The sequence below is a fragment of the Euprymna scolopes genome, chromosome 4 (assembly GCF_053919585.1).
Source record: "Euprymna scolopes isolate OS-2025 chromosome 4, ASM5391958v1, whole genome shotgun sequence".
NCBI lineage: Eukaryota > Metazoa > Mollusca > Cephalopoda > Sepiida > Sepiolidae > Euprymna > Euprymna scolopes.
Window position 1 is genome coordinate 95,429,672 of NC_136485.1, and position 27,288 is coordinate 95,456,959.

Below are 27,288 nucleotides of genomic sequence, written 5' to 3' on the forward strand. Positions count from 1 at the left end.
TTTATTTGATTTTTATTCTTTCTGTAATGAATATAATTTTTTGTTTCAGTTTCCAAAGACACAGATTTTCCCCGAAGATGAACTTGACAAAACGTTTTTATCCACATACACACAATCTTGATGGATTTTTTGTTGCGAAATTAAAGAAATTCTCCAACAAGAATCTCGAAACTGGTAAGTAACTTTATCTGAAAATTGCTTATCTGAAATTGTTCAGAAATAATTCTTTTAGATCAACACAAAATAAATTTTTAAAAAATCGAATATAAAAGTTATCTTGTAGTTAAAACTTAAATTTCCCAGTTTAGTGGTTTATTAAATTGTTTGCCATATTGAATAATTTAGCTTCATATTTTTTTTTTATAAGAATATTACTTGGCAATGGATTTTTTTTTTCTAGTTAGGATATTTGTGCCAAAGAGAAATGTCACTGTTTAATCAGTCTGTTTTATTCAGGTCAATGACTTTTCAAGTGGAGAAGTAGATAATGTCAATTTCATTTTGTAGGTATTTTTGAAGAAAATAAATTTAAAATATAAGATACAAACTGACATAGAAACTATTCACAATAACACTACCATATATAAAGAATCAGGGGAGGGGGCGCTGAGTGAAAAACATATACAGTATATGCATGTATTATTTTGTTTATAAACAGATGTTTATTATAGTCCTAAAGTTAAATAGGTCTACATTGACAGCGATCTGTATTTGCAAAGATTATTGGAGAAGTGATAAAATTTTTTGTTCTTGAAATATTTTTTCATTGTTGTGCATCTTTTATGAATTCCTAGAAATTATTAGAATTATTTTTCTAAATCAAATAATTTGAGTCTTTTTGAAAATATGTACTTGAGAATATTAACTACAAACCAAAATAGTAATCATTTTGTATTCTCCTCCTCAAAGAAAATAGGTAAATTCACTTGAACCTAAAATAATAAAACCTCTGCTTTGTAGATGGAATTAATAAGCATGAAGTTGTAATGCAGCTCTCTCAAAATTATTATTACTATAGATACTGTTCAAATTGTAACATACAATCTATGCATTGCTTGTTTACAGTATTGAAGGACTTCAATTGAAATTTATCAGACAGTTTTTCTTTTAGTTGTAGGCTGGATAATTTATGGTCAATGCTTGATGTTATATGTTTCCCAATGGCGTCTTCATTTAATTTGTTTATTTTATACAGTACTAGCGGGGGTACCCGGCGTTGCCCGGGTGTTTGTAAGTGTGTGTGGTGTTAAATAAAAAAGAACCGGGGGGGGGGGTATGATCGAACCCGAAGCCCCGAGGCGAAGTTTGAAAATAAAATCGGCCATCCAGAATGAGTTAGTGAAAGATGTTTGAATTTATTTAAGTAAGAACGGAATTGACAGGTGCCTGCCCGGAAATCGTCGAGCGTTACGACGACGACGTCAATGACCAGGTTTGTTTGTTATAAGCGAAGTAAAAAAAGAAAACAATGTTAACACTTAAGCGGGGGTGGTGGGGGGGGGTGACACAAAAAAAAACTAACGTAAGGCAAACGAACGATGAAAACAGAAAAACGAACACGTGAATACGCCTGTTTCGATATTAAAATTTAAAAATCGGTGGGTACCCGGGTGTTTTTGGGTGTGTGGTCGAGGGTGGATAAGGGAAGTAAAAAAAAAAAAAACAGAAAAACGAATGTTACGTGAAAAATGGCTTAAATGGCTGGTTTAATATTTAAATTTAAAAAAATAAAAAAAAGACATCTCGCACCACGATTCGAACCCAAAACGTTTACATAATGAACCAACGTGTGCTAATCAACTGACCTAAACACGACGTACATGAAATTCGTTCAGTTTTCCAACTATTTAAAGTAAATCGGGTTATGACGTCATCTGACGCATGCGCAGAACCGGTCGAGAGGGCCGTTTTTGTTGAACCCCCCCCCCTCAAAAGAGGTCAAAAATGCCCCAAAATGGCCAAAAATGACACGTTTTTCCACATGACTTTTAATCCATCCATTAGATTTTTCTAAAACTTGGCCAAAATGTGGAGCCCATTTTTCTTAATAGAAATCCAGTACGCAAAACCTGGCAAAATTCTGTGTCCCCAGGGACTTTCAGTGCTAAAAATGCCCCTTTTTGTGGCTCTTTTGTCATATTTCTCAACAAAAACTTGATATGTCTGACTATATAGTGGTTTTTCACGGTGATTAACTCAAATATACATGTATGTAGGCCTGAAACTGCACCATTATCCATTTACTCTGGGATTTGGCATCCCCAGGGGCTCAAAAGAGGTTAAAAATGTCCCAAAATGGCCAAAAATGACACTTTTTGCCCCATAGCATTTGATCCATCCATTAGATTTTCCGGAAACTTGGCCAAAATGTAAAATAAATTCAGTATGGATGACCCCGGCAAAATTCTGGTTCACATCCCTCTGGGACTTTTAGGGCTAAAAAACATGCCTTTTTGGAGCTTTTTTTCATATTGCTCAAAAACTTGATATGTATGTCTGTAGTGGTTTTCCATGGTGCTGAATTCAAATATACATGTCTGAAGGCATGAAACTGCACTGTTTGTCCATTTTCACTGTGATTCGGCATTCCCAGGAGCTCAAAAGAGGTCACAAATGTCCCAAAATTGCAAAAAATTATAGTTTTTACCCTATAGCTTTTGCGCATTGATTAGATTTTTCTGAAACTTGGCGAAAATTTGAAGGCAACGTTGGCTCTTCACATTTCTCACATTCATTTTTTCTTCACTATTTTTTGTGGTGTCATCTCACATGCAACACCAGAGGGGGACCATGCACACGCGGCTTGTTAAGTTGGCTCATCATTTTAACAAGTTTCATATTTTTTTGATTTCTCTATTCTTCACAAAAAAAGATGAGATTCTACTTTTTTAGGCAATTATGAGTGAACATCCTAAAAAAAACTTGTCAGGAAAAAAAAAAAATTTTTTTTTTTTTTTTTTTTTTTTTGCATTTTAATTTAATGTAAGTAAAATTATTCCATAATTCCAGGCTATTCTAGTTTTTTAGTGGAGTTCACATTTTTTGTTATGGAAGATACTACTTTTTAGGAGATTACATATGATTTTACTTTTTTTTTTTTTTGTGGGGGAGCAATCGAACTGAATGTTAATAGCAGGGTTAGAGATGTTTTTCTTACGAGCACCGCTTGGATGTAAGGTTAGTTTTTTATTTTTCAGCATAGAAAAAAAAATCCCCCCCCCCTCCAAAAGAAAACAAAATGCACATAGCAAAAAAAAAAAAAAAATGGCAGTTAACTACCCTAAAAAGTTAAATTGGCCTAGAAACTGATGTTGAATTTCATACATGCAGGAGGATAGGAATTATGATTTAATTATATAAAAAACTTGCTTTATTAATTTTTTTTTAGTGATTGAGTTGAATCGATTTTGTTTAAAAGATTTTTAAAGTATCAAAGTGATATAATTTTAAAGGTAACTTTTTTTTAAATGTCTTCTGAGACTCGGCAATATTTTATTCTAAGAATGCTGTTTATCAGCAAAATAACCAAAGTTGTTTTAGTTAATCATCTCTCTTAACCAACTTTTCATCAACAGAAAGGATGATTGCAATCTGTTCATGGATCACATCCAGTCTTGTAGCAAACTTATTTTCAACGTTTTTAAAAAAATTTCAGATGAAAACTGCACATGTTACTGAGAAGAGAAACTTAACCCTATCTTACTTTTGTTAAAAGCATCTTGAGATAAAAAAAAAAAAAAAAGAAAAAAAAAATTTCTGTTTAAAAAAGAAAAAATCTATCGATGGATAAAAAATTTCCAGTTGGAGACTTTTATCCAACTACAGGAATCTATTTTCATCAAAATTAAAAAAATTTTGATATCTCTATCAAAACCTGCTTACAAATTTTAATTGCCTGAAGAATTCAATTTTCTTGCTTCGTAGAATATTTCATTTTTTTCCCCAATATTTCTTTATTAAATTGAAAACAAATTAGGCTTATTTTTTAAATAAATTATTCTCTTTGAAGAAATGATTGAAATTGTGTTTCAACTTTATTTGTTTTGTTAAAGTATTATTTTGCACAATTTTTATGCCAAGGTAATTACAAATTAATTGTAAAAACCTATTCTTATTTTTAAATATGAATAGGTTTTTACAATTAATTTGTAATTATGCCACACAGATTAAGGCACTCAATAAATAAGAATGAAAATACCTTCAGGATAAGTTGTATAATTGTGTACATAGTGTCATGTCATTCAGTGATGGTGATTTTTTTTTTTTTTTTTTTTTTATACTGCTAATGTTTTAACATTAGCAGCACTAAAAAATGATTAAAAATTTCTGTAAATTGCTAATCTATTTAAAATTATCACATTTCTGTTTTGTGTTTATATTTGTTTTTAGCATCGGATGAAAAGGAAATGGGGGTTAACAGTTCTCAGAAGATATCCACTTCAGATGATCAAATTAATGGCAACAGTTCAGAATTGAAGTCGCCACAATCGAAGAAATACAAGGCACCAAAGAAAAACAAAAAAATTGGTCAGATGAAGAAGTTAGGACACAAAAACATGAAAATGCAAAAGAAAAAATGGAAAAAGAAATAATTTTATGCAATGTATTTTTATTTTTTTAATAAAATTCCCAGTATCATTTCATCTTGTAGAAATGTTCTGTGTTTTTATTTTGTGTATTTATAAATAGATTGGTTGAAATAAGAATTGGACTGGAATCTACGTGACAATAATACAAAAACAACAAAAAACACTTTTTGTGTCAATTATGTGGTTTATTTCTTTCTGAATTGATAATATTTGTATATATAAATAAATCTTCATTATAATTTCCCAGCTGAGCTTGAGAAATTTACTTTGCATTTTTGTCCTTGTGAAGTTTTTTTTTTATTAATATTTTTGTAGGCTTTATTCAAATCTTAGATGATAAATGTAAAGAGGGCAAAACATTTGCTTTGTGTCACTCGTAAATGTCATTAATATTCGAAATATGTATTCAAGGTTAAATTACAATTTAATTGAAGTACCCCCCCCCCCCCCAGTAAAATGTAATTAAAAAAAGTGAAGGCAGTCAAATTTAAATTTATCTTCATCTGTCATAAAATTTGTCAAATTAATCTTGTGGTAGTAATTTAGACAAATAAGTCGTAAAGCATTTCTTGACACGTTTTACTAAAGTTAATAAGCTATATTTTTGTGGACATTGGCAATATTACATACCTATCTTTACGTGCATATCTTTCAACAAGTCATATCTTGTTTATTTGTGGGTCAATTTTTAAAAGAATAAGCATTCCAATGATAATTTATTTTGCTTTTATATGTTCAATGTTTTTATGCTCCAACTTAAAAATGAAAAAACGGTAAAAAATTACAGCAGCAAAAAGGGAAACACTTTTTTTAATGTTTACATTTTATACATTACGTTTGGATACACGTGTGGGGCCAAATTTGATTGGATATGGCTGAAATTTTACAGGCTATATAAACATAGAAGTCTATCTCTACTGGACTTTAATTTATATTTTTATGACCACAGGAAGCAAAGTTACAATCAAGCAAAGTTGACGAAGGCTATTTCAAAATTGATAAGATAAATCGGTATATATCATCCATTTTCATATAGATAATAGTTTCAGATTTATTTTCATGTATAATATGTAAATATTTGATAATTATTGTGTGGAAATTTCTTTAAAATGTTATCTTTTATAGAAATTACAGAATATAGAATTTAACGGGGGGAAAATGGCTTGCTATGCGCTAATATGCTGACCAGCGCTGAGCTGCCTACAGTCAGCATATTAATGAGTTTCGTTTGTATTCTCTTAAAAATAGAAAATGTTTTTTTCTGCTTTCAAAACGAAAGCTGAAAAACAGTTTCATTTTTTATTCTTAGTTTGTCAATTTAAATTATTTTCAAGTTTTTTAAATTTGATTTTCAAACAATACCGAGCCAAAACTATTTTGTTTCAGTACACATGTACTAAAAGCGTTAAAAAACAACAAAATGTACAAAGTGCATGCGTTTTTGTTATCATTGTATTTGTAACTTCTTGTACTTAAGGTAGAATTGTGCTTTTTAGTGGTCAAATATATATAACAAATAAAAGGTACTTGTGCACTTATGTTACCATGCTGAAATAATAACACTATTTAGAAACCCATTCTTAACATGGAGAGAGAAGGGTGTTTTGTTAACTGTTCTGTGCTTTCATCTAACAATTAAAAAAAAAAAAAGAAGATATTGTGAAACTTGAATTTAATTTGAAAAAATAGCACGGTAACATAAGTGTATAAGCACCCAAATAAATATTACCAAGGGCAAGATACTCTTCTACCTAGTTGGATAAGATTTAGTGTATTTATTTAAGATAAAATGTTTATTTCAACAATTAGCGTTACACAAGCAAAAGAAAAATAACCACATGGTTTCTCATGTCTTTGAAATCTCGACAATGACTTAAAATATATAAAATACTGTTAGAAATCCAACCAAAAAATGTCCTCATGATATTTATTGGGTTTCTAATAGTATTTTGTATAATTTTTTATTTTTAACTCCTTGTCAAGACCATTTTTTTTTTTTTTTAATCTTTAAAACAAAACCGTTTTTTTTTTTTGTTTTTTTTAATTGAGGATAAGTGGTTCTATTTCATTGTGATGCAATTGTAAATTTTTACCTTGTTTCCACCTTAACATTTTTCTTTAAAATGACTACCTCTTAAGGTTTTCAGGTATGCTGAGAACGAATATAGCATTTAAATTTTCCACAAATAAGTAGCGTTCCGGATATTAAGTAATGTCATTTCCTGGTGACCTTCTTGGTACGCACGTTTGTGCATAGTTTCTTGGGGTTGTGTTTGCACGCTCCAAGATGGCCACCAGCGATAACATAAGAAATGACATTGCTTAATATCTGGAAAACTACTTATTTGCAGAAAATTTAAATGCAATATTCATTTTCAGCATATCCTAAAACCTACGAAAATAATCATTTTAAATGTTAAGGTGAAAACAAGGTAAAAATTTACCGTTTTATTTCTTTGTTTACATAGTTGAATTTTCAGTAAAACGACAATAGAAATGACGAAACTTACCTAGTGAATATATATATATATATATATATATATATATATATATTAGTTGTTTATCAGGATTCCTGGTACTATGAAAGCTACATCAAGGATTCATGTAGGGCAGGGGTTCTCAACCGGGGTCCACATGGACCCTAGGGGTCCATGGAATATTTCTGGGGGGGTCCACAGACAAAATAACAAAATGGGGGTCCACAACGATATTTTGGTGGTCCATGAAGAAAACCAACTCAGAATAGTTTTTATTATTAAAACTTCAATTTCTACTGTAATTTTGTATAATTTCAAGTTATTTTAACTAACATTTCTATTTACCAGGTCTACCTTGCACTCTGTTTTAAACTTGTTTTATTTGTCGAAAATTTTATAAAAATGAATAGCAATATATATAATTAGATATTATGAACTGCAGTAATTGTATTACCAGCTGTGTATATATATATATATAATATATACATGTATTGGTAAAGAATTATTATCACTCTAATTTAGATTATTATTATTACTTATCATTATTATTATAGTTGTTGTAGAATACTTTATTTGCATTAAATTAGTTTTCATTTAAAAATAAAGCTTAGTTATATAATATTTCTTTGATTATTAAAACCTCCAAATTTATATTAGTGAAAAATAGAAGATTGTCTTATGACCAAAGTTATGAAGGGCTCCACCAAGATAAAAAGGGAAAAGGGGTCCATGAATAAAAAAAGGTTGAGAACCGCTGATGTAGAGTATGATTTATGATTGCATCTCAGTAAATAGGGGTATATTTTGGGTCAGATAGAGAGGATTTACAAAATTGAAAATTGGACTGGTCCCAAAATGCATGTTCTAATCGACTATAGGAATTTCCATCTCTTACAGAAATCCAAAATCTATATGAAAAATTTTCTTTGATTTATTTTTGAGATTAATTCATTTCTACTCAATTTTTGTTTTCTTTGAGAGGAGTAGTAAGTACCGGCCATAAATGCTCTTTAGGCATTCAATGGCTACACCCAAGATTAAGCTTTCCTTTAGGGGGGAGGCAGGTAAATATCTACTCTCAATAAAGCTATATTTAAATACCACTATAATACTTAGTTTTGTTATATTATATTTAAATACCACTATAATACTTAGTTTTGTTCATGAATAGACACCCACTGCGCCAGTTTAAAAAAAATTGAAATTTGTACATCTTAATTTATAATTCATGGCTACATCAAATCTGACTGCATAATCAGAAAGAGCAGACAATTTTACAGAAGAGTGCCAAATTTCATGAGAATAGTTTGAAAAATAAATAAATGGTGGTGAAATTACCGAATTTCTTGAAATGTTGAGGTCCATAATTTAGTCCACTTTTCTAAAGAAAAATGTCCACAGAAAAGCCTAAATTTTGGCACTTAAAATTCTCATAACTTTTGAACTACTGATGGTATTTGCATAATTCAAACGGTTTTAAGCATCTTTTACATAGCTCTTAGTTGATAAAATAACAATTATTTAAAAAGAAAAAAAATCAACTTGTAATGCTAGTTAACTTTGTGTGAAACAAGCCTATACTGAGGACAGAATACATTTGAGAACTCAACAAGATTGTTAGGGCTGACTCTAACCTGATATCCACTTATAAGGCCTGTGCTACTTGTTTATATATGATTATATTTACACAATTTTATTTTGTCACAAGAAAAAAATTGTTATTGTGCCCCATTGTCACCTGTTAATTTTATTGGAAATTATGTAGTATTTTTGCTTTGGTGTTTTAGATTTGCACTTATAACAAATTCTAAATAAAGAAAATGCAGAAAAGTGATGTGTGAAATGGAACGAAGATGGCATATTCCAAAAATCAAATAATTTGATCAAGTAGATTTTTTTTTTATTAAAAAAAATCAAATTTTATGACTTTTCTACGTGACAGAAACTAGTTGCCATATTTGATTACATTCGAAATTTATCCTTAATTACTTCCCTCTTAACAGCCTCCTCAATGTTTACTAAAAAGTTAACCGTTAAATAAAAGAATTTCTTGATAAATTTGTGGTTTTTAGAATATAAAATCTTCATACCATGACAAGTAGGTACCTAATGTTTTTTTTTTTTTGTTTTTTTTAAGATTACTTTTCAAATTCTTATATAATTTGAATTTGACAAAAGTTACTTGCTAGAATTTTTTTTCTCTCCAATTAATATATCCAAATTAGTCCATAACAGCTTCCTGTGGTAACACTGATCCATTGTTTTGAATCTGACGGTTTTGGTGTCCATAATAAGTGTAATGTCGAACATGCTCTAAATTCTTGATCGTAACAGCACTGAGTGCACTCCTTGCAAAGGTAATATCCGATTTCGAACTCCATTGACCAGAAACTGGATTGTAGCATTCTACCGATGAGACAACTGTTTTCCCTGAAATCCAGATTCAAAATATAACTGATTATTTGGCAATATTTCTCGGATGAAATTTTGTTATTTTCATCATGGAATTTTAAACCCTTTATTAATTGGGATGAATTGCTTTCATTTAGTGTTCCATGTTTTTAAAGGTCCTTTATATGTTTAAGTGATTTATTCACTTAAACATATAAAGGACCTGTTAAAGGAATTTGTTAAGTAATCCCCAGATACGAAACTGAACGATGAGGTTTGGAATTCTCAATTTACCATATATTTATATCCTAAAATATTTTATTTATATCATAAAATATTTTACAACCTGAAAGATGTGAAAAGTGGTAAGGTGCCCTTGACCTATCATTCAAAAATGACAAAATTGTATAAAAGTATATTAATTGTCCAAATTTGTGGTGGATCTAAAGAGCTTGCACTCCACCTATATTTTTTCATATTTGTCTTTTCAATTTTTTTTTTTTTTTTCATTTTTTTATAATCCATTATCAAATGGAATCGAATGAATCTTACTAGATTATCAAAAAAAAAATGAAAAGTCAATTTTTGTATGGGGTGCTCAGTTTCTAATGTAATGTTCTTGTATATCAGTCACTCAATGTTTTTAGGCCAAATTTTGTGAATTTAGCCTTTTTTTTTTTAATTTTGCTTTCTCTGATTAAGATAACCATAAATATTTGTATAAAATAAAGTTTTGTCATCCAACATTTACTTTTCCCAGATAAATTTTCTTTTACAATCAATAAATGTGTGCCAGAGTACCAACTAAAGACGTACTTTTAAAAAGTTGACTTTTAGGGGTATTCGGGTCAGTATTCTGTGTTGTTTTTACTGATCGTGCACAAAAACTGAATATGTGAAATTCAGGCGGGAAAAAAAATTCTTCCGAGCAAAACCTTTGTAAATGTCAGGTAACCAAACTTGAAGATAACTAAAAATATCTAAAATGATCGGAGAAAGCAAAATTCACAAAAAGCCCAAACTGCTTTAAAAAGGCTAAATTTATGAAATTTGGCTTAAAGACCAGTGGTTCTAAAATGGGTGATCAATTTACTAGAACATTGCATTAGAAATTGAGCATCCCTACAAATATTTAAATATTGCCTTTTACATTTTTTATCACTAGTTTACCAGATTATTATCTGGTAAACTAGTGTCCATTAGACTATAATCTGCTAAAATAAAACAAATTAAAAAAATAAATATAGAGGGGAGAGGGCAAGCTCCTTCAGGTTCGCCAAATTTGTTAAATGTGTATACATTATTTATTTATTTTTATTTTATTTTTTTTTTTTTTTGCTCTTTAACAGCATCAAGAATTTCATGGTTATCTTTTTGCTTATACCTAGTTATTACTAGAAATGCAAGAGCAACAACAAATCTTTACGAAAACTATTGACGAAATATTTGGTTTAAGTCTTAACTCCTTTTTTAGTGGAACTCATGTCCGAATATTATCTGAGAAAATTGCAAGAATTGCAACCTCCTGGCATTGAGCAGCAACAACCAGACTTTTCATCCAAAATGCTAAATTCACAGAGGTAGACTATGGAGTTGGCTAAATTCAAATCTTGTTGAATTTTGTGCATTTACATAAAAATACCACTTGGAAATCAACACCTTTCTAGCTGTGGATTAAAAAAGCTGCTAATAATAGTATTAGTCTCCAAGAACTCTGAAGAAAGAACTTACCTGCAAAATTATTACCTTATAAATTTCACTAAACACTTTGAATTCTTAATCTAATGATAATCAAGCACCTCAACAATGCTAAATCCGACTAACAGTATGCATTTAACCCTAATCCTAAAAAAAAAAAAAAATGAAAAGTCAATATTTGTATGGGGTGCTCAGTTTCCCATACCAGTTTGATATCCTAGTTATAGCTAAACATATATACCACACCACTGAATAAGGCAGGTGAAGTTAGGACAGTAGCACTTGATATCCCTAAAGTTTGACATGGAAGTTGTCTCAGGAAAATTTACTTAATTCCCTACCTAGGGATGGTGCACACCATTTTTCAAGGTTAAAATCAAAAGCCAAGGTCATAATCTATGTACTCTCCTACAGCCCACACCATTAGACCGATCATGACCAAACCTGGCATGATGATGGCTTATAATACAAAGATTATTACAAAATGTTATCTTCACCCCTTCCCCATGTTTTCCCCTGATTGACTAGTTTTTAAATAAGATAGTGTAGAAAATACATTTTTTATGAGAGTTAATCTAAAATTACCACGCTAATAAATAAATAATCTAAAATTACCACGCTAATAAATAAATAATCTAAAATTACCACGCTAATAAATAAATAATCTAAAATTACCACGCTAATAAATAAATAATCTAAAATTACCACGCTAATAAATAAATAATCTAAAATTACCACGCTAATTTCAAATAGTTTCAAAATAATGAATTTCCTAGCATAAAAAAAACAAATCGAACTCACCGTCATACCCACCAATAACATAGATCAATCCCTCGAGTATGGTCACTGCAAAGTTTGATCGCTTTGTTTGCATGGAACGGACATGTGACCATCTGTTTAAATGTATGTCATACTTCTCCACTGGAAAACATTGATAAATTAGATCCTTATTATAATAGTGATTTTTTTTTAATATTTGTAATCTGATCACAGAAATCAAAATGAACACATTGTTCATGAACTTAATTTTACTATGTTGATATATTCATACATATATATGTTAGATTACCTATCTTTACAGATAATTGCCATCTCTTTGTCTCCAACTATTGTCAGTCTCATTACTGTCTTTCCTTGCATGACTTTGAAGGTCATCCCCTAACTTGCCAGGTTGGGAAAGTGGCAGGTAAAAGAAGTAGCATCAACTGGATTGATGGGAGTGTTTTGTGGAATTTGATCTTTTGTGTACTGCCATGTACCTTTTAAGATGTGATGCTGATTTACAGTTCTTTTCATATATTACATACAACAGAATGGATGCGACCCTGATTTGACATTAGACTTCAAATTATTGACATAATGAACCTTTGATACAGTCATATTTGTTGCACTTTGAACTATAAAAGGTTGTTTTGCCAACCTTTGCACAATCTACATTTCAGTTTGTCATTTTTAAAGTAATTGCACACAGCAATTATTTTTTAAAATTGTACAACCCATTCTTTAGATGCTGCACTTCAATTTCTTGTTCTCTATCAGTGGAGGAGAAGTCCTTCAGGACTGAGACAATTTTTAATTTTTGTTTCTTTTCTCAATGTTAAAAACCGATCCTGGTGTCCCGTGGGGAGGCATTGTAAATAGGAACCCTTATTCATGTATGTTCTCCATCACTCTCTTCCTTACAGTTTGTACATAGTCTATTCAGGTTTTCTACAAAACAGTCCTTATACCTTCTTTTGAGTTAGTGTTGCAGTCACATCCTAGCCTGCAGTTGACCATAAAAAACTGTTTAGGAATTCCATCATCCTCCATACAAATCATGCCAGCGCATGTGAGTAGTGATAATCATAAACTCAATGCTTGCATATTCTGTTTGACAAAAACTTCACTTCCATTAGGCCCGCGCTGGCCGAGATTGAGAACGCCCGAATGCCAACAGAGGAAGAAAGATAGCTCCTTTTTTGGGTATAGGCCACCTGGCGAAGATTTGAGTGACAGCGGTTCCAGCATCCTGATTGGCTAAAGGGCCGAATGAGAGAAAAAGAAGAAGATTTAGCTCCCGCCTCCACAATATAAGCAGCAAGCCTTGAGAGACTGAGACAGACGGAGAGATTTGGTTCCTTGGGTCCAACGAGCGAAGATCCCCCATCGATTGACCCTGTCACGAAGATAATTGAGTTTTTTTTTGTCGGAGAGAGAAGAGAGAACCTCGCAGTTAACAAGTGGCCAGTCCCTAACTTAACAGCTAATTACGATTGTACCGGTAATTTGAAATACAAGGAATTTTGAACAAAAGAAAACAACTATTGACTTGGTCTTTTCAATTGTTTTGCATGACGAGTCTGTTACAGGAAACCGGCTGCTGACAGTCTCATCAGGAAACACCAGAACCGACAACCGGGGTCATTCCACCGCTGGACGACGCGCGGGTGACGTAAGTGTCACATAACTGGTGCCGACGACCTGAGATACCCCGTTTCGGTAGGAAACGTGCGAACGAATTTCCACGGGCACACAATTGTTTTTTCTTTCTCTCTCGAAGGCACAAAATCTCCCTGTGAGAGTAAGGAAGGAAAGTTGAAAAAAAAAAGAAAAAGAAAACGAACGGAATAAAAAGTACACCGTTTATAATTGTGTAAAGAGACTCTAAGAGCATACCCAGACCGCAGACTTTAGTCAACTGACTATACAGTCTGGACAGCTCGTTAGCCATCCGCCAGTTGCAGAAGGAAACAGGTGCAGCAGACCGGGTAAGTCTTTGTTTTGCTGGTTCCTTCTTTTTATATACTTTGCTCGGTTTCAACGGCTGTCTGTGTTTTGAGTTGGGTGCTGTTCAATCTTGTAGGGAGTGAGGAGTAGCCCTGTTGAAAAAAAAAATAGATAATAAGACGATGCATTCTCAGGGAGGATTCGGGGCGGGTCAGTCGATGGGGGAGGGGTCAGAGCAGACTGTTGAGCTGCAGATGACCATGGAGCGGCCACTGTGGGGAATTAGCATACCCGCATATGGGGGAGACCCGAGGGGAGTCAAGGAGTGGTTGGCGATAATAGAGAAAAAAAGATTAGTGTATGGGTTGACAGAAAGGGAAATGGTTCTGCTAGCCTGCGACGGTGCAACCGGGGTTGCCTCGCAATATATATGCAAATGCTTGGAAAGTAATCCAAGCATAGCCTGGTCTGATTTTCGCGATCAGGTGAAGAGGAAATTCGCCGGCGAAAAGACCACGGTGCAGGCGTGCGATGCTCACGGGAGCGGGGTACCAGGAGAGAACCCTGAAACAGGAAAAGAGGAGAGCCCAGGTGTTCCCTCCGCTCACAAAAAAGGGAGAACTCACCTGTAATGTGACGATAGGAGCCACGCAGGTGAAGGCTCTGGTTGATACCGGAGCGATAATATCCTTAATAGACGTGGACGTCTATCGGACGGTAGCAGGGAGGAGAAGGCTGTACCCGTCGGATGTGGGGCTCAGTCAGGCCGACGGCAGCTGGATGTCGGTGGCAGGGAAGGTATGGCTACCCATACGAGCGGCCGGAAAGAAAAAGAATTTCCCCCTGTATGTGGTATCCGGGCTATGCAACGAAATGATTCTGGGAGAGGATTGGCTCCGAGCGAGGGGAGCCACTCTGAGGTTTAATCCAGACATGCTAACGGTGAGAGGGGTGAAGATACCACTAGGTGACACAAGGTCTGTCCCTCTTCCTGTGGGAGCTGACAGCAACAGGAAGCTTCCCCCAAGAAATGTCGGGTCCTGTATGGGTAAGGTGGATAGCACCAAGGAACAGGGAGGAAAATTGTCCCAAGTCAAACGGGTAGCGACGTATAAGATTAATAAGAAGGGAGTAACTCCTACAGATCCAGTGGTCCGAGAATCAGGGACGGTCCCCAAGGCGACGGCCGATAGGACGAATAGGACCAGGAAGGTCAAGAAGAAAAAAAAGGCAGCGTTTACTGGACAGTTAAGACAGGGTGACCAAGTTTGGATGAAGGAGATGGGTAAAAAGATAAAGAATCCCGGGGGTAGTCAAACGCGAGATGAGGACAGAGTTCCTGACGACTATAGGGACGACACCGAGCGACGGTTTAAGACGAGAGAGACGACCTCTATAGAGCCTAGAAATATAGAAACGGACGGAAAGTTGGAACGGGAAATTGCAGGGTTCCACTCCACCAGCTATAGGAGGCCACGAAGAGTAGCCACGACTCGTAAAGAAAAGAGAGTTGAATGGCAGTTGACCGCAGAGTCAGCTGAGGAGTCGAGCGAATGGGATGAAGAGTGTCCAATGCCTATCTCCTGGCTCTAGAAAAAATGGGGAGAGGTGAACCGAGGCTGCCGTTGAGGGGAGCAAGGGACTCCCTGTCCCAGGAGTAGTGTGACGTCCTTCCACCAAGGACCGGTGGGGGTTAGTAGGACAGAGCCGGGAGGTTGGAGCGACATCTCCTGGTTGAAATGTGGTGCAATTGTTTTCTCTGTGGATGCATGGAGGGCCCCCATGTGTTCGCACTGTTGGCAGATTGTGTCGCGGACTGACCTTGGAGGTAGCTGGGGACTAAAACGGAAAGCTTCAGGGTGGGGGGGGCGTCGTAAATAGCAGGAAAGAGCTATAAGTAATTGAGAAGTATCTCGCAGTGATTAAATTGGCCAACGGAGAGAGTAATTTAGCACGTGTTCTGTCTTCAGACCGGGCTCTTTTTTAACAAGGGACACATGCCTTAAGAGCACCGGTGCCTCTGGCCTCGTTCTCATTCATCTCTGTGCGAGTTTTTTCATATATAGTTTTCTTTCTTATTTCTTCCCTTCCTGATCTTTCTTTAATGGAAAGATTTGCCGTTTAGGCATTCCAAATGAAAAAAGAAAAGGAAAAAATGTCATATCGCTATCTTTCGAGAACTCCATGTCCCCACGCGATCTCGCGCTACTATTGTTCTGCAATTCTGCCCCTCCTTTCCTCCTTTTCACCGCGGAATTCAAAACTATACGGTCAGACTTTACTCGACTCCATGAACTGGGCTTTCCCCGTTTAAGCCATGAGGTACGTTTAGTACATCCTATTATTCCTTTACCTGGCTATCTCTTCTATGAAGAACTCGAAACCCTGTTTCTGTTTATTTAATCTAGTGTGTGACTTCTATATTTAATTTGTAAAAATTCTAATTATTCTTTACCTTCGCGCGCACAGAACTTATACCTTTTCTCAGGCTTCTATTATTTTTATTTCATGGGCGCTTGGGTAGGTTATGCACCGCACTAGAATAACAACCTTTGTAAAAAGGAGACATAACCGCTCCATACTTTCACCTAACGATTTAATAATAATAAAAAAAAAAGGAAAAAGAAAAGACACTTTTCTAACTGTTACGGACTTTCACCTAACAATTTAATGAAGAAAAGACATTTTCTAACCACTCCATACTTTCACCTAACGATTTAATAATAATAAAAAGAAAAAGAAAAAGACACTTTCCTAACTGTTGCGGACTTTCACCTAACAGTTGATTGAAAAAGATAAGATATCCCAAGAATCTGTTAATTTGGAAGCCTGTCCAAAACATAATTATTCTTATGTATTATTTCCTTTTGTTTAATTATGTTTTCTCCTTTTAACTATTTGTTTTGTTTTTGTTTCAGATTTTTTACCTAATTAATAAAGCGTCTTCAATGTACTAGTTGTTTTCGTTATGTTAATTTGAGTTTATCTGTCTGCCAATGCACGCTTTCTAAAAGTTGACTGCTAGACGGTATTGTAGGTACCTGAAAGCAAGATTCTGAGGAATAACTGCCGCGAGTTCCAGAACAGCACGAGAAAGTCGCGTATTGAGCGAGGGTGTCTTGGGGGAATTTAAACTGTCGAAAAAAAGGGCTTGGCCTGAGATTTTCCCAGTTGAAGGAAAACTGTGATAATTAAATCGTGGAGAAGCAGTTTTGGACTGTAGAGAGAACCACGTGATGTTATCGGCACTTACCTTTGAGAGGAGGCTTAAGTAATTTGAGCAGTTTGTGAACTTTGACGAAACATTTTAGCTGGACATCGGCTGTATTTTTATGTAGCGATGTTGAACGCTGTTGTGAGAATTAAACTGTGCAGAGGTGTGTTTTGTGTATGCAGCGAGAGAAAAAAAATGGAGATATAAATTTCCGAAAGTTGAATTGATTTTTGGAAAAAAAATTTTTTTTGCACCTCAGTCGGATTCGAAACCGACGGTACTGAGGGCAATTCGAGTTTTGACTGCGTGGCAGTGAAGTAGCCTGACCTCGAAGCACTCAGAGATAGGTGAATCGCTGTGGAGATGCGACTTGACCACGACATGCTTGGTTCGGGTCTTTGCAGCCACCAGAGTACCACATTTACTCCGTTTTCGTTCCGCTGACTTCGGTCGTTGCAGAGTGGATAGGATTGGATTTCAATAGGGCCATCCATCGAGGAGGGATGTGGCAGCCTGAGCAGGCACTGGTGATATTGCAGTGGAGCAGAGTTGCATCCACGATTTGGAAGCCAAGTTGGTCCAGTGACAGTTGGTTGGACCGAGCAGGCGAGGAGATAAATAAGGATGAGAAATCTCCTCAGCGGAGAAATTAGAAACGATAGAGAATGATCCAATATAGTTGACGTCATAATGACAGGACTGTTAGAACTGGACTATCTGGTGTAGACATATTTTAAATTGTTGGCTGTGGCCGGCGGGACAGTCGCTGATGTTAATCTCGGAACGTGTATGTGCGCAGTTAGGTGTGTTGTCATCGGGAAATCTGTACCCCCAGTATAGTGGCCCCGGGAAGGTTGAGAGACGTATTATTGAAAATACGGGTTGAGCAACTGCATGATTTAAGGTTGCCTGTGGACCTCGTTAGACAGGCACTGCAGTGCTATGTTGCACTGGGGGGGGGCGCACCACTAGAACACAGATAAGCCGAGCAGCAAAGCAAAAGAAGGGTGCCAGCGGATGCAGCACCCGGTTTTGACAGACGCGGTGGGAAGAACAGAGAACGAGTCGGTTCAGATGCCGCCCAAAATGACTCTTAAAATTGTAAGAATGTAGACCAGAGACAAACAGAAGAGAGAACACACCTATATATATATATATATATATATATATATATATATATATATATATACACACAAAAAAAAAAAAAAAAGGAAAAGTTGCATGACATTCCATCTCACACCTATACACACACAGCAAGCAAAAGAGAAAGAGAGAAAAAAGAAAAGGGAAAATTGCATGACACATCTTACACCTGTGAACAAAAGACAAACAGAGACAGAAGAAGAGGGAACGCACCCACCCACACTCACCTAACAAACAAGAGACCTTTCTTTTTTTCCTTTCATTCCGCTTGTTTCTTGTTTTTTTTTTGTTTTTTTTTTTTTTTACTTTTTTTTTTTCTGTTTTTTTTTTTGGGTTTCTTACAACTAATCCGAACAATTAAAACTCTAGAGACTTTATCACTTTTCTTTTGGCATGCAATTAATATGTTCTGGAAAGAGGGGCTGGCTCACGATTTGCGATTTTTTTTTTTTTTTTTCTTTCTTCTCTCTCTCTCATTGAATTGGTCAGTGCAGTTGGCAATCCAGCCATCTGAGAAACAATTCACCTGGGAGAGTTAAGGTGTATTTTACGATGTAAAAGACAGGTCGTGGGAGGGAGGCAGAATGAGACAGGCTCGATGTGCAGTAAACTGCAAGCTGAATGCGCACAACGGAATCCGAGAAAAGAGTGGGGGGGGGGGGGCGAACGACATGCATAGAAAAAAAAACAGTGGTGAACAGAAGAGAAATAGCAGACGACCGAGAAAAGAGGGGGGGGCGAACGACAAGCATAGAAAGAAGACCAGTTGTGAAAAAAAAAGAGAAAAAAAGAAAATAAAAGGAAAAGAAATGTAGATGGGCAAGAATGCGGGGGGATACTCCTTTTGGTCAAGAAAGCAGTAAACACTAATTGCCCATGACAGCCCGGAGTGAAAAGAAGTACCAATGAAATTCCAATTTACAAAGCGACATGGGTGGCCTCTACGGAAAAGACGCGTGGCCTTTGTGGAATTGGATTCAGCGGTTTTTATGTTCTCTCAAAAATAATTAAGTAAGACATTTCTGTTTTTACGACATGTCAAGTTCCATTAGGCCCGCGCCGGCCGAGATTGAGAACGCCCGAATGCCAACAGAGGAAGAAAGATAGCTCCTTTTTTGGGTATAGGCCGCCTGGCGAAGATTTGAGTGACAGCGGTTCCAGCATCCTGATTGGCTAAAGGGCCGAATGAGAGAAAAAGAAGAAGATTTAGCTCCCGCCCCCACAATATAAGCAGCAAGCCTTGAGAGACTGAGACAGACGGAGAGATTTGGTTCCTTGGGTCCAACGAGCGAAGATCCCCCATCGATTGACCCTGTCACGAAGATAATTGAGTTTTTTTTTTGTCGGAGAGAGAAGAGAGAACCTCGCAGTTAACAAGTGGGCAGTCCCTAACTTAACAGCTAATTACGATTGTACCGGTAATGTGAAATACAAGGAATTTTGAACAAAAGAAAACAACTATTGACTTGGTCTTTTCAATTGTTTTGCATGACGAGTCTGTTACAGGAAACCGGCCGCTGACAGTCTCATCAGGAAACACCAGAACCGACAACCGAGGTCATTCCACCACTGGACGACGCGCGGGTGACGTAAGTGTCACAGAAGAATAGGTGATTTAGTGATGAGCTGTTTGATCTGAATGACTATTTTTATGTTGTGGTAGTTAGTCAAACACAGATTCCTTGTACAGAAGGCGTCACAGTGGTTCACATCTCATACTGAGTTTGAGAGCACACTTGGCAAGGTAGTTGACAACTAGTAATCATTGAATACCTTGAATATCTGCAGGGCGTTGCACCTCCAATACTGCTGTGACTTTATCTGGATCAGGTGCCAGCCTTGATGTGTCCTATGTAACTGACAGAAGATTTTTGGAGGTGAGCTAGTCAGAGTTAAACTTTATTCCCACTTTGCGGCACCTTTTCAGGAGTGCCATAAAAGCAGCATCATGGCTTTTGTCAGCTTCCGCATCATTGTCACCAGACCCAGAGATTATGGTGCCATCTATGATCACTTGGATGCTGCAAGTCCTTCAAAACAGTGGTCAAGTCGCTGCTGCTATTCTCCAGGGGCTGAGCTAAGTCTGAATAGCATTCAGAGCCATCGTATTCTGCTAAATGGGTCTGTAGCAGACGCAAATAGACCTCTTTCTTCTTGCACCTATTCCTCCCTGATTGAGTGATGTGGCCATACACTGGCCAATCAGAGGAGTAGCGCATGAATATTTTTAACCCCCAAGGACCTGACAGCTTCCGGTCCTGAGAAGAAAAAGCTCTCTCTTACTCCACCAGCTTTCGAAGGGACTAGACCTTTCGCTCCTCTGCTCCTACTAGGTATCAGACGACAGCCACCGGTTGTAACTACCTAGTAAGCAGTGAAGTCCCGAACCTTCCTTCCTTCTTTTCCTCCTTCGAGTTTAATGCCTTTTTAAATAAACCTTTTCCTTGTTAAGTTTAAGAAGTGGTTTGTTGTTTGTTCGGAAAATTGTGTTAAATTATTTTATTAGGGAGTGCCTTAAAAGCACCAAATATTAATCCCTAAAATGGTGACCCGACGCGATAACACGTGTTTTCCGAATAGCTAACTTATTTTGCGTTTGAACAACGAAAGGCGGGCATTTTAAAACTCAGCACATGGTGTCTAAAACTTCAGCAAAGCCGACCACATCACGCCTCTGAAGGACATAAAAAAAAAAATCACAGCAACTGTCAACAGACTTGTAAGAGCACATTTAAAACTTAAAATTAACATAAAAAAGACGTTATTTCCTGCTGCTCGGCTTGACCGTTATATAAAAATATATATATATATATACGTATATATTTTATAAATTAAGGAGTCAGCGCCACCCTTTGTCGACCGCGTGGTGTTTCAAAAAAAAAAAAAAAAAAGGGAAGAGAAAACGAAAGAAACTAAAAGTTTGTTTGTTTTTTCTTCGGAAACGACGCCCGGTACATTCCGAGATACATTTGCGTGCACGGAAGTTTTAAGAAAAAACACAACAACAAACGAAAAAAGAAGAAGAAAAAGAACTTTCACAAAGTTTTTTTGACATTTAGCATCCTTCGGCCAACATGTAAGTACTCAAAGAGTTCATTTATCTTCAGGTTTACACACATTTACACAAAAAAAAACCCCAAAAAAACACACTCACACACATATTATCCACATTGTTTTTTTCCCACGGCTCTTCCTTATAGAGTATAGTTTATTTAGCTTTATTTCATTGTAATTTTTTTTTTTCCTTTTTCTCCTCTCCCGTTAGCCTGTTAAGTTTTTTTTTGTATTGTCTCTGTCTAAAGATTTTCTCTATATTTCTCCTTTCTCCACGTGGTCCATATTCGGTGTCCTTTCCATACTTCGGATAGGTTAGTTTTTTTGTTTTTTTTATTTACTCTCGGTAGCGACAATTGCCTGCCTTCGCCGGTGACGTGCGAGTTTGGTTTGCTCAACTCGAGTCATATTTTGCAGCGAACAACGTTTCGGAGCAAATGAAGCTGCACATATTATTCAGTGCCTTCCCCGCGTCATTGACTCCTGTGGTCAAAGATTTAATAACGGACACCCCACTAAACTCCACATACGACAGCATAAAGCGGGAGGTGCTACTCCGGACGTCAGTGTCGGTGGAAAAGCGTTTTCAAACGCTAGTCCACGACGAACATTTAGACGACCGCAGGCCAACGGAACTACTCCGTAGAATGAGGGAACTGGCAGAGGATGTCGCTCCTGAGTGCTTTAATTAAGCAGCTCTTTTTCTCAAGGCTTCCAGCGCAGGTAAAGGCCATACTAGCGCCAATGATAGAAAAACATTCCATCGATGTAGTAGCAGCATCGGCGGACAAGGTTATGGATTTTGTGAGGGGGCCTATTACCGCGGTGATCCCGCAACAGCCTGCTGAGGTACACAAGGGCCCTGCAAGTTTAAGGCAGGAAGCTACATCGATGGCCATTGGCCATTCTAACGGCCATCGAATGCCTCACTAGAGAGGTTGGCAAGCTCAGTATGGGCAGGTCACACTCGCCCAGACACCGCTACAAAAGCCGCTCACCTTCCCCGCACCACCGACGCCATTCAAACACGCCGGGACTATGTTTTTATCATAGTCGCTATGGCGCTGAGGCATGGAACTGCAAAATGCCCTGTACCTTTAATAACCAGGGAAACTAAATTGTGGAAAGACGAGCACGGCAAACTTTCCACAAAATTCAAATAACCGTGCCTATTTCGTCACTGACGTACAATCTCAAGCACGTTGCTTGATAGACACAGGTGCTTCTTGTAGCATTTGGCCACTTAAACTACTTAAAGAAAGGCCACCAGTGTCGTTGATAACCCTGCAAGTGGTGAACCATTTGCCTATCCCCACGTTCTCTGGACTTGAATTTACGGAGAGACTTTACGTGGGTTTTCACCATAGCAGATTTACCGTACCCCATCCTAGGCGCGGATTTCCTACACCATTTTAATTTAATGGTCGACATGCGCAGACGCCAGCTGATAGACGCTAGCACGGAACTTTCCGTCCCTGACTCATTATCAAATGCCCCATCTATCAGCCCAGTATTTTTCATTGCCGCTGCGAATGACCCGTACCATGAGGTGCTACACTCCTACCCGGAGTTAACAAATTTGAATTTTGTGGTGAGCAAACCCACGCACACCACAGAACACCACATCGAGACCACTGGTGCTCCTGTGTTCTCACGCCCTCGTCGCCTTCCTGCAGATAAACTCAAAGCAGTGAAGGCAGAATTTAATCATATGCTACAGTTGGGAATAATACGGCCCTCGTCCAGTCCTTGGGCTTCCCCTCTGCATATGGTCCCAAAACGAGACGGAGATTGGCGTCCGACTGGGGACTATAGACGACTTAATGCCATGACAGTACCTGATTGCTACCTAATCCCGCATATTCAGGACTTTGCTTCCTCTCTACATCGTTGTAAGACCTTTTCCAAACTAGATTTGGTAAAGGCTTACCATCAAATACCAGTTAATCCGGCCGACATACCAAAGACTGCCGTAACAACTCCGTTCGGAGCCTTTCAGCCTACGTAACGCTGCCAGTACTTTTCAGTGCTTTATGGATGAAGTAGTGCGTGACTTAGATTTCGTCTATAACTATATAGACGACATTCTCGTGGCTAGTCTCCTGACCTGCATAGACCATTTCACACAGTGGCCTAAGGCCAGGCCATCCCCCTTAATGACATTTCGGCTGAATCTGTAGCGTGAGCCCTTATATCAGGCTGGATATCGCGTTACGGAGTTCCCACTACGATCACCACTGATCGTGGTGCACAATTCGAATCCCACCTATTCCGGGAACTGTCCAAGATCCTCGGGATCACTTGCATTCGGACAACAAGCTATCACCCTGCTTCTAACGGGATGATAGAACGCTTCCATCGCCAATTGAAAGCAGCATTACGCGCTTACCCCGACCAACAGCGATGGAGCGAGTACATACTCGTCGTCCTTCTTGACTGTCGGGCATCAATCAAGGAGGACCAGGCATATTCGGCAGCCGAACTGGTCTATGGAGCACCTCTATCGTTGCCAGGTCAGATGCTGACCCCGATAGAGGATATAACAACTGACACAGCACTGTATGTCAACAGACTACGAGCTTATCTCAGTAAGCTACAGCCGATGCACCCTAGGAAACAGACCATTGAATCTTTGGTTCCGAAGGACATATCGACATGGACTCACATGTTCCTTAGAAATGACGCAGTAAAAGCCCCCCTAACTCCACCTTACACTGGCCCTTATCACGTGCTTTCACGCACTGACAAAACGTTGATCTTAGACATTAGTGGTAAGAAAGAGACAGTATCGGTAGATAGGGTAAAAAGAGCCTTTCTGGACACATTAACACCTGAGGCACACATTCCTCCAACATACACACAGCATCATCATACACCTGAGGTAAATGTTCCTCGTGAGAACAATTATGTGACCACTACACGTAGTGGTCGACGGGTACATTGGCCGAAGAGACTATGCAAAACTGTATATTTCTGTTAAGAAAGAACATTTTTTTTTCTTCTCTCCTTCACCAAAAAAAAAAAAAAAAATTTTTCAAAAAATAAATTTACATTTCTATTGTATTCTTCTTACTATTTGTTATGCTACCTTTTTCTCTTTCAGCCTAAGCAGGGGGTTATGTAGCAGACGCAAATAGACCTCTTTCTTCTTGCACCTATTCCTCCCTGATTGAGTGATGTGACCATACACTGGCCAATCAGAGGAGTAGCGCATGAATATTTTTAACCCCCAAGGACCTGACAGCTTCCGATCCTGAGAAGAAAAAACTCGCTCTTACTCCACCAGCTTTCGAAGGGACTAGACCTTTCGCTCCTCTGCTCCTACTAGGTATCAGACGACAACCACCGGTTGTAACTACCTAGTAAGCAGTGAAGTCCCGAACCTTCCTTCCTTCTTTTCCTCCTTCTAGTTTAATGCCTTTTTAAATAAACCTTTTCCTTGTTAAGTTTAAGAAGTGGTTTGTTGTTTGTTAGGAAAATTGTTTTAAATTATTTTATTAGGGAGTGCCTTAAAAGCACCAAAATATGATCCCTAAAGGTCCAACAATTTGTTAAGTAGGAAGATGACTCGTCTAGAACATTTTGAAGAAAGTTATTTTTAGCATAAACAATAGAGAACAGTGTGGCCTTCATTTTGGTTGCAATTTCCCCCAACAGTCGGTGTTGGGTAATGGTTGCACCTAATCTCTTTGTTTAGGTGGTATGGATCAATGCATACCTGCAAGTTGTTTGGTTTCCAGACAATGATCACATTGTTGATCCATGGTGTTGGCTCTGTGACTGTGTGAGTGTGTAATCACCCATTGGCTGATATTAAACTCAGGTCTACTTTTACTGAGAGCGGTAGTAGCTGACAGGGTCCTGCTTATGAATTAAATAAAAAATTTACAAAACTTGTTGTTAAACATTTTCTTCTAGACTATCAAACATTTCTTACTTCACGTTTCTGATTTTTTGAGACAAGAATTCGTATTATTTGGATTCTTCAGACTACTGTTCAGTGTCATTTTCACAATATTTCAGTCAATGTACCTCCGACCTTTTTCAGGTGTATCTTGTTAAACTCAGGAATGTTTCTGTCAAACTCAGTAATTTGAATGGAATTTCGAATGGAACCCTTTATTTACTTTATATGGGTAGTATACACTTGTTCATTGAAGGTTGGAGAGAAAGATAACGTAAAGAAGCAGCACGTATGTCAATAGACCTAGTATAGAATTTAACACAATATGAGAACCATTAATTTTAACTAATAGATAATATAAACAGTAATAATTAATAATAATTATATTTATAATTACAAAATAATTATTCTTTTTTACCTACAAACACTAGTGTTTCATGCTTACGCAATCATCAGTGTAGGGGATGACAATTCCTGCTGGTTATGATATTCAAACCCACCTTTTGCTCCATTTGCTAAGCTTTTGCCTCAGGGACAATAAACAATTGCCAGAGTTATGAAGGGAATTAAGAATTATTAAACAGAATTTAAGTGCATACATTAGACAATCTAGAGTGTTTGAACAAATGGAAGTCTTGGACATTGCATAAACGCTAATTGACTGCCTTTTAGTTATTATTCCACAGACAGTGTCCATCCTTAAGTATTCTTAAAGGGGCTTGATAATATATATATATTAAAAAGTAGTACAAACCTGATCTCATACAATGTGCCCTCCATTTCTGGGAAGGGATAAAGAAAAAAATATGGCCGCTCTTGCTATTTATGAACTGGTGGTCATGGGGGGTAATGAGAGTTGGGGGGAAATATACAAATGAGATGCAGTCGGTTTTTCAAATAAAAAACCTGCATCAGAGAGTGCATGTGTGCCTCTTTGGCAGAAGTAAGTTTCTGACAGATGTGTGCTAGGGTTTGATACCAAGAATTGCAAGAAGAAGAACATAAAAGTTGGAAATTCTTTCTTTAGACTTTACTTTCTAATATTACCAACATATTTAACTGCAAGATATTTCGGCACAATAACGAAAATAGGTGAACGAGTAAGGTTAAGCAGCAACATCCTGAGGCTGTTTAGTGGGGAAGTGGCCACGTAGCTTAACAAGCTGAAGTTGGTAGCAAAGCTGCAGAAGATTGAAGACATAACCACGTTGATCTCAATGTATTTGAAAGAGAATGTATCTAGAAATGGAGAGACAGATGAGACCATTGCTAAAAGTATTGAGAACTGATTAAAAACCATATTTTCAGAGAGTGCGTTTGAGGCATATGATAAGTCCAGAAGAGTTAGTTGGACTGAATGTATATGCGGCAGAAATAAGGTGAACGGGATTGGCTGGATATGTGGGAGGCAACCTTGAGAAGACTGTTAAACTGGATCTCCTCAGTGGTTTTCCTGGCCGCATCTCTATAGAACTGCAATAACTGAAATTGAAATCATAGAGGTGGATGAGATTTTGAGGCATGCTTGAGTGCTGGCAAAACAGTCCAGTGAACTGTGGCAAACAATGAAAGCAGAGAGGCACGAACATTAATGAAACAAAGTAGATTTACCAGTAAATGTTTCAAATGTCAGGAACCCCACCTGATGAGAGACTGTAAGGAACTGCAAACAGACTTAATCTGTTTTCAATGTGGCCAAGTGGGCCACATTAACAGGAATTGCTATTCGCTTCTGGGAAACGAGTAAAGGGGCACTATTATGCCAGTAGTCATCCCTTTTATATTAGAAAGGTGTGTGAGAGTTTGTTGCCACAAATAGTGGTCACTATTAACAGGAAGAGAGCTAGAGCCCATGCCAATACCGGATGGACAACAACATTTGTTACTACAAATGTCATCAACACTTGGAGTGGAACCAATAACATTAAAGCAGTGGATGGTAGAGTAGTGAAATGTTGTGAAGAGGCCAATGCTGAGATCATGATGAGGAATATGCCGCTGCAACTAAAAGTGATTGTCCTGAATAAACTTATTGCAGGAATTGATGTGTGGGTCTGGATGTGATAGACCGATTGGGAGGAGCTACCATTGCTAAAAGCAAGGTGAAGT

General features: G+C 37.1%; 2 protein-coding genes across 2 annotated transcripts in view; one reads left to right on the plus strand and one right to left on the minus strand.

The window, feature by feature from the left end:
• Positions 1–4,643, plus strand: part of LOC145268972 (28S rRNA (cytosine-C(5))-methyltransferase-like) — a gene marked incomplete in the record, with an annotated part of 228,363 nt that extends 223,720 nt beyond the window's left edge. Inside the window, 2 exon segments of the mRNA XM_080124592.1 lie at positions 50–174; positions 4,390–4,643. Of these exon segments, the coding sequence (XP_079980718.1) occupies positions 50–174; positions 4,390–4,592 (328 nt within the window).
• The window catches only part of LOC145268988 (kelch-like protein 10), a 104,224-nt gene continuing 81,466 nt past the window's right edge, over positions 4,531–27,288 (minus strand). Inside the window, exons 3-4 of the mRNA XM_080124593.1 lie at positions 11,957–12,076; positions 4,531–9,496 (exon numbers count right to left, since the gene is read on the minus strand). Of these exons, the coding sequence (XP_079980719.1) occupies positions 9,288–9,496; positions 11,957–12,076 (329 nt within the window). The 3' untranslated portion in view covers positions 4,531–9,287. The remainder of the gene's footprint in view (positions 9,497–11,956; positions 12,077–27,288) is intronic.